Source organism: Chiloscyllium plagiosum, unplaced genomic scaffold (assembly GCF_037043375.1).
Source record: "Chiloscyllium plagiosum isolate Xiang-an unplaced genomic scaffold, Cpla_swu_hap1 HiC_scaffold_38, whole genome shotgun sequence".
NCBI lineage: Eukaryota > Metazoa > Chordata > Chondrichthyes > Orectolobiformes > Hemiscylliidae > Chiloscyllium > Chiloscyllium plagiosum.
In genome coordinates this window covers 28,834,672-28,842,680 of record NW_028270176.1, presented here as the reverse complement: position 1 = coordinate 28,842,680, position 8,009 = coordinate 28,834,672, and the positions used below count along the sequence as shown (strand labels likewise).

The window sequence follows — 8,009 nt, the reverse complement described above, 5'->3', positions numbered from 1 at the left end:
CTCTACTGAATTCTGTGATTCTGTGAAGGCTGATTATTAAGAATGGGCACTCATTTTACTTTCCCAGATTCATACACTGAGAGGTCTTGCGAGTATGGGTTGCACTGTGGTGTATCCTTAAACACAGGTAGCATAAAACAGAGTATCATTTGCTGCAAGACTGACCTGTGCAACAACCACACCATGCCAGGTAATACTATACTTCTGCATTGCAATGAGAATGGCCGTGTCGAGCGTTGGAGGACTGTTGCATTTATCAGCTGCATGTAGGTTTACTCGCTGAGCTGAAAGGTTCATTTTCAGACGTTTTGTCACCATACTAGGTAACATCTTCAGTGGGCCTCCAGATGAAGCACTGTTGATGTTTCCTACTTTCTGTTTATATGTTTGGGTTTCTTTGGGTCATGCACAAGATCCACACGAGAATTCCTAGATGCATGGTATTCCAACCGGAACTCTATCTACAAACACATTGACTTGGATCCCATTTACCACCCCTGAGAAAAAGAACAGGAAATGGCATCACCAAACCAAAGAAATCCAAACACGTAAATAGAAAACAGGAAACATCAGCAGTGCTTCATCCGGAGGCTCACTGAAGATGTTACCTAGTATGGTGACGAAAAGTCTGAAAACGAACCTTTCAGCTCAACGAACAAACCTACATCCAGAACCTCAGCCTTAGCTACAAATCTTCTCAAAACTCACTAGCACTTGTCAGCCTTGGCTCGGGGTAGCACTTTACCCTCTTGAGCCCCAACTCATGGCTTCAAGCCCCAAACACTCATTTCAGGTTAATATTTGCTGTGATGTACTTCGTAGGTGCTGATTTTGGAAAGTGACTTTTATCACAGGGTTGTGTTGGGCATAACAGACCACCACTGCTCTCTGAACACCCTACTCCTCACCAGCACTCCAGTGCCCAACCCCCAACTGCAACCAGTACTTTGAAAAAAGTGTTGAAGAGGGTGTCCTGGGGTGAATATTTGTCCCAAAGGAAAGAATATTTTAAAACTAAAGAACCAGGCCCTTTGGCCCATGAAGCCTTCACCACTGGTCAGTACAATTACGGCTACTCTGATTGTAGTTTGATCTTTACTTGCTTGCCAATCCCTGAAGGTTGTTCATCCCTTGAGTCACTGAAAGTTAACATAGAGGTACTGCAACCAATGAAGAAGACACATGATGTATTGACCTTTATTACACAAGGCTTTGAATAATTGTCTTACTGAAGTTATGTACAACCCATTGTGTGTAGCCTTGGTGAGATCAAGGACCAGAAGCAGAATAAAGTCAGGACCATTTAGGTATAAGATGAGGAAAACACTGGACACGCCAATCATTGGAATTCTCTGCCCAGAGAGTTATGGAAGTTCAGTTCTTGATCATGTTCAAGATTGAGCTCGATGAATTTCTACGAGCCCAAAGATGTGAGGATGGTGTGGAAAAATGGAGTTAGAGGAGCAGGTCACCCATGATTCTGTTCAATGATGGATTGGACATGATGAGTCAATAGGGCCTACTCTTGCTCTTAATTCTCATGTTTAGATGTTGTCCAAACTGTCTTCAATGCAAAATATCCCTTCTGGAATGAAGTAATACCACTAGAACAGATTGTGACCCTGCTACCACACATTTTGGTTAACAACATCTTGGCACAACGTTCATTGCAGAGTTGCTGATTGGGAAAAATTCATTCATTTACAGAGAGGGCCACCTTGCTCCCACTGTTTGTGAGTCAGAAATAAGAAAGTACTGCACTCAGAATCAGGAGAGCATTAAAACATGTGAGGGTCAATGCTGAGGGAGCGCCGTCCTGTTAGAGGGTCAGTGCTGAGGGAGCGCCGCACTGTCGGAGAGTCAGTGCTGAGGGAGTGCCGCACTGTCGGAGGGTCAGTGCTGAGGGAGTGCCGCACTGTCGGAGGGTCAGTGCTGAGGGAGTGCCGCACTGTCGGAGGGTCAGTGCTGAGGGAGTGCCGCACTGTCGGAGGGTCAGTGCTGAGGAAACTATATACCATTGGGACTGATTGCTGCATTATTGGGTGGTCAGTACTGAGGGAGGGTCAGTGTTCAAGGAGTGTTTCATCATTGGAGAGACATTAATGAGGGAGTGCTGTGCTGACAGTGTATCACTCTTGAAGTCCCACTGTACTGTTGAAGAGCCAGTACTGAGGGTGCCCTGTACAGTCAGACTGTTGGACAGTCATTATAGAGGCTGTGTTGCACTGTCAGTGTGTTACTACTTAGGTCTGTTGTGTTTGCATTACAACTGTGACCACTCTTTGAAATATTGACTCTCTCTGACTTGTGCCGCTGGAAGCAGCTTTGGAATGTTCTGAGGTTGCAATAGTTGCTGTAGAGCTGTTAAATATTTCTTTTGATGTTGAATGGAACTGTGTAACTGAACATTGATACCGGACTGATTAATAACAGAGAGTAAAAACGGCATGGAGTGCTATGGATGTACTGAAGCCGGTTGCAATCGTGACTTTGAGAAAATTGAATGCACTTCTAATCAGAACTTCTGTGCCACGGGTTACTTCAAAGGATCATTTGATCGTAAGTACTCTCCAAAACTCATTACTATTCACAAAATTTCCTTTTTTTCCCAGCAAACTTGCAATTGCTTCAATACTGTGTTGTACAAGTTCACACTCTCCCAAGAATAATGCAAATATTCCCATTAAGCAACCCTCCCTATCTCTGTGTTCTCCTCCAGCCCATGCAACTTTCTCTATCTCTAACTTACGACCGGACTCATAACATTCCCTTTCTTTGGAACCTCCACCATATCCTAAAGTCCTCCCCATCTCTGTAATTCCCACCAGCCCCGAGAATGCTCCCTATCTCTGGAACATGTTGCTTCCCCAACCATCCTTCGTATCACCCTAGCCTACTCTGCCACCTCCCGGAACCCTAAAAAATCACCATAATGCCAAAGGACTGCTCTCTCATTAGAGAGAGAGAGAGAGAGAGAGAGAGAGAGAGAAAGAGAGGACTAATGGTTAACCTGAGGGTCCTGACGCCTCGGATGAGGGAAGACATTGAGAGGGTGAATCCTTGATGGTAACCTCAGCCAATGCAGGAATTCCTCTTGGCATCACTTAGCATCAAAAATTAGGTGAGCAAACCAAGCCAGTCTCCAGCCCCCACACCCCCTCCCTATCTCTGTAACCCCCTCCAGCCCCTATACCCCCTCCCTATCTCTGTAACCCCCTTCCTATCTCTGTAACCCCCTCCAGCCCCTACACCCCCTCCCTATCTCTGTAACCCCCTCCAGCGCCTACACCCCCTCCCTATCTCTGTAACCATCTCGAGCACCTACACCCCTCCCTATCTGTGTAACCTCCTCCCCCCACACCCTCTCCCTATCTGTGTAACCTCCTCCCACCCCACACCCTCTCCCTATCTCTGTAACCCCCTCCCTATCTCTGTAACCCCCCCTCCAGCCCCTACACACCCTCCCTATCTCTGTAACCCCATCCAGCCCCTACACCCCCTCCCTATCTCTGTAACCCCCTCCAGCCCCTACACCCCCTCCCTATCTCTGTAACCCCATCCAGCCCCTACACCCCCTCCCTATCTCTGTAACCCCCCCTCCAGCCCCTACACACCCTCCCTATCTCTGTAACCCCCTCCAGACCCTACACCCCCTCCCTATCTCTGTAACCCCATCCAGCCCCTACACCCCCTCCCTATCTCTGTAACCCCCTCCAGACCCTACACCCCCTCCCTATCTCTGTAACCTCATCCAGCCCCTACACCCCCTCCCTATATCTGTAACCCCCTCCAGCCCCTACACCCCCTCCCTATCTCTGTAACCCCCTCCAGCCCCTACACCCCCTCCCTATCTCTGTAACCCCCTCCAGCCCCTACACCCCCTCCCTATCTCTGTAACCCCCTCCAGCCCCTACACCCCCTCCCTATCTCTGTAACCCCCTCCAGCCCCTACACCCCCTCCCTATCTCTGTAACCCCCTCCAGCCCCTACACCCCCTCCCTATCTCTCTGACCTCACTTGTCATCTTTTTGCATAATATAAAATGCTCACAGCCCCCTCCTGAAGCCTCTTCCACAGGAACAGCAGGAGGCCAGTCAGCCCCTTGTGCCTGTTACTCGGACAAAAGAGGAGGCTATTCAGCCAGTTAAGCCTGACCTGCACCTGACCTTCATCTACCATTGGCTTCCTAACACTTAACTTCTTCACCCAACAAAATTTGTCCACCTCGTCTTTGAACTTCTCAGTTGACGTCTGTCTCAGTGATGTTATCGGGAGAGAAATACAGATTTTTCTGTCCCTTTGTGTGAAGAAACCTCCGTGTCTGCTCAGATTAATGTTTTCCTCATCCTTTCTCATTTTTAAGGGTTTTCCATCATGCTTTTGGATCGAATCCACAATAAGTCAACAACACAATATCCAGGTATGTTATCTGAAGCTCATTGCTGCGTTTTGTTTTCAGTGACAGCCCTCCATCGTTTTGGTTGTGACAAAGTGTAGAATTTATTGATAGCCTTCACAGCAAGGCCTTGTCCTAATTTGCAGCCCTGACAGTCTGTTGATCTTTCAGACGAGCAAAATGTTGAAGGCCGTTTTCCATTTCGAGGCTGTGCGAGTTTGGAGGCTTGTGGGGTTCCCATTTCGTCTATGGATGAGATCAACTGCTGCTGTGGGCAGTTCTGCAACAGGAGCGTCAGTCCACAGTACAACATGCTGCTCCTCCTGGTGACGGGACTCCTTCCTTCCCTTCATGTAGCTGAAATCTGAGAGACTACAGCCTTCGAATGGACAAATGAAGTCCTGACAGGAGGGCCTGGTCTGAAAACCTTTTTGAGGGATGTGAACATTGAGGAAAGGTCTTACTCTTCCTCCTCCATGTCTTTCAGGACCTCACTTCTTACCAAAGTGATTTCATGCCCAGTGTGGGGACTTTTAAATCAAAATTTGTAATGGGGGATACATGGTAGCCAACTTGCACACAGTTAGTTCCCAGGAAACTGCTGTCATTGAAGTTAGCTGAATATTTTCCACAGGCCACTGGAGAGAACTGCATCCAATACTTGTTCCAAATCATGGGCATTGGATTTTTTACATTCACGCGAGAGGCAGACAGTGCAGCAGTCCTTTGTTTCATGTGAAATAAAACACCCCCTAGAGTACATTGTTCCCTCAATAATGACTCTGGCAATGCTGCACCCTCACCACTCAGTAACAACGGTCTGAGAGTGCAGCGGTCCCTCAGTCCTGTGCCTCCTACCGCATGGCAGTCCCTCCATACTGACCCTGTGAAAGTATAGGTTCCCTCAGTACCAACCCTCTGACAGTCTGAAGACTCCAACTTCCAGCCCCTCTGACAGTGTAGTGCTCCCTTCTTACTGACTGACAGTATCCCCTCATACTCACTCTCTAATTGTGCAAGATGGCTGACACTGGAAGTTGTAAGAGTTTCTCTACTTCAAAACAAAATCTAATTGCCTGTCAGGTGGTTGGTCATCCTGAGGATGGTTTAAGGTCCTTTCTGGCGGAATGTTTGGAGGGGCAGTGATGTGTTTCTGACCCATCAACCTCTTTCACTTTGCCTGTTTAAGAGAGTACGACAGAGGCAGCTTCTGCATTGGATGGTAGCCCTTGTAGCACAGCTGCAAGCTGGACTTTGACAAGACCTTCCTCGCTGACCGTGTGCCAATCAATCCATTCAGCTGACTGTTCCACGTGAGATTCCAGTTTGGTCAATCAGCTGGCATTAACCTTTTATCCAGAGGTTTTCCCTGAACATTGTTGCAGGATTTCTCCAGGTTTCACCACACTCTGGTGGAATGATAACACGCTTTGTACCATCTGGAACAGCCATTGTTCTCTAACCTTTGAAACTGTGTGTAGACTTGAACAATTCAAATGTGTATTAGGTGCTTTCTATACAACACTGTAAGGATATTTTGGAAATGAAATGAATTATTTACTACTGGCTGTGCTGTCTCTCTCTCTCTTTCTCGTGATATCACTCTCCCCCTCTCAGTGCTTGCTTTGGGAACAAATTGAAGCTGCCTTGAGATTTAATTCCTGCCTCAAGATAAGTTCAGATCTGCGTTGGACTCTGTACTAACTTCTAAAGAGCATTGGCAACATTCTCAAAAAGAAGTAACAATGTGAGGAAGGGATGGGCTGAAATGTTTTTCTACGGGATTACGATGAGCACAGATATTGGCAGTTATTGCAAATGGGATGGAGCATCCGTGAATTCTTGCTGCATCTGTAACAGGGTCTTAGTGAGACTGGACTCCTCCCAGTGAAGTACCGAGTACAGTTTAATCACCTTACTTCAGAAACGATATACTTGCTTTAGAAGCAGCTCAAAGCAGCTTCTCCAGGCTCATTCCTGACATGAGAGTTTTACCTTTTGGGGAAAGCTTGCACAGCTAAAGCCGAGACCCATTGGAGTTCAGAGGAATGTGAAGTAATCTTATTAAAATGCTGTGGATTCTTGGGGGGAGGAGCTTGGCAGGATAGATCCTGATTTCCTGCTAGGGAGACATGAAGTTCTCTCTTTCTTGGTTGAAAATTAATAAGGTTAGGCTGCTCCTGTGGCTCTGAGCCACTATCTCATATGTTCAACGGATTGCTTTTTGAACAGTGGAGCTCACCAGAGCAGAAAAAAGACAGGGCAGTACTGCAATATGACCATCAGAGGGCAGCGAAACTCTACCTTCAGGAAGTGCAACTGGCCATCAAGACAGGTACAGGAGTACAGTGAAAAGTGTACAAAGTCATCATTCCCAGCACCCTCACAGGCGCAGAGGTATCTAGGTACCAAATCTTCGGTATAAAGTAGAAAATGATGAAATAAGTTAAAAGTTCAACGTTACAATCCTTCTTAAGTGCTTGACTATGGGCCTGGATTTAGACCTTTCTACCCTGATGCAGATACCAACACAGGCAAGAAGCAGTTGGCCAACCTTGAGTCCTTTTGCCACACTCTCCATCGCCATCTTGCCTTTACTGACCACGCCACCGCCATGATCGTTGGTTGGACTGGCCTTGGCGATACAGTCGCCGCTGAGGCTGCAGAATCGTGCACTGGCCTCCAACTCGCTTTTATTCTCCTCTACCAGCAGGACATACTCTCGCCTCCCTCCACCAGCCTCCGCTACCGGGGGCACAAACGTCCCCCTCGCTCCTCCACTGCCACCAGGAAAAAGCCTGCATCAGATAGACCGGACACCTTGAAACCGTCCGAGCATCAGATAGACCGGACACCTTGAAACCGTCCGAGCATCAGATAGACCGGACACCTTGAAACCGTCCGAGCATCAGATAGACCGGACACCTTGAAACCGTCCGAGCATCAGATAGACCGGACACCTTGAAACCGTCCGAGCATCAGATAGACCGGACACCTTGAAACCGTCCGAGCATCAGATAGACCGGACACCTTGAAACCGTCCGAGCATCAGATAGACCGGACACCTTGAAACCGTCCGAGCTTCCACAGAAGATGGAAGGTTAGAAGTTTTTAAAAGAAAAAGCAGAGAAAGAAGAAAAATGAAAGCCGATGGAGCAGACGAGTTCCGGGCAGGAGTCTGTGCTGCCGCGTCATCAAAGTTTCTTTCTGTCAAGCTTTATTCTTCATTAGTGTCACCGGCAAGACTAGCATTTGTTGTCTTTGAACTGAGTGGCTGGCCTCGCCATTTCAGCGCGCGGTTAAGAGTCAGCCACATTGACTGACTGTGGATCTGGATTCATATACAGACCAGATCGGGGAACGGTGGCAGATGTCCAGTTTGTCAACACCATTTAGGAAGGGCCAAGTTTCCAGAACAATCAGTGAATAGTTTTAGTGGTCATCGTGACTGAGACGATTGTGAAATTGCTGATTTGTTCGTTCCAGCAGCTGGAATGGGAATCCATGTCTTCAGTGCATGGAATACTCGTCCAATGACATAATGACGAAGCCACTCTCTTCCCCTTAACGTGCCCCCCAGCCCGACCTCATCCCATCATCCTCATCCCTCCTC

The 8,009-nt window shown here is 47.7% G+C and overlaps 1 protein-coding gene across 1 annotated transcript; it reads left to right on the top strand.

Annotated features, from left to right (window-relative positions):
• The first annotated feature begins 2,232 nt into the window (after positions 1-2,232).
• Positions 2,233-5,949, top strand: LOC148139357 (uncharacterized). The gene is made up of 3 exons (XM_087980896.1): positions 2,233-2,559; positions 4,364-4,420; positions 4,568-5,949. Exons 1-3 carry the CDS (start codon positions 2,448-2,450, stop codon positions 4,762-4,764), a joined length of 366 nt encoding a protein of 121 aa, XP_087837022.1. The 5' UTR covers positions 2,233-2,447; the 3' UTR covers positions 4,765-5,949.
• Positions 5,950-8,009: the final 2,060 nt, after the last annotated feature.

Coding starts and splice junctions, on each gene's coding strand:
- LOC148139357 (XM_087980896.1), top strand. CDS start 2,448: ATGGAGTGCTATGGATGTACTGAAGCCGGTTGCAATCGTGACTTTGAG. Junction 2,560..4,363: donor CTTCAAAGGATCATTTGATC/GTAAGTACTCTC, acceptor CTCATTTTTAAG/GGTTTTCCATCATGCTTTTG. Junction 4,421..4,567: donor GTCAACAACACAATATCCAG/GTATGTTATCTG, acceptor TTGATCTTTCAG/ACGAGCAAAATGTTGAAGGC.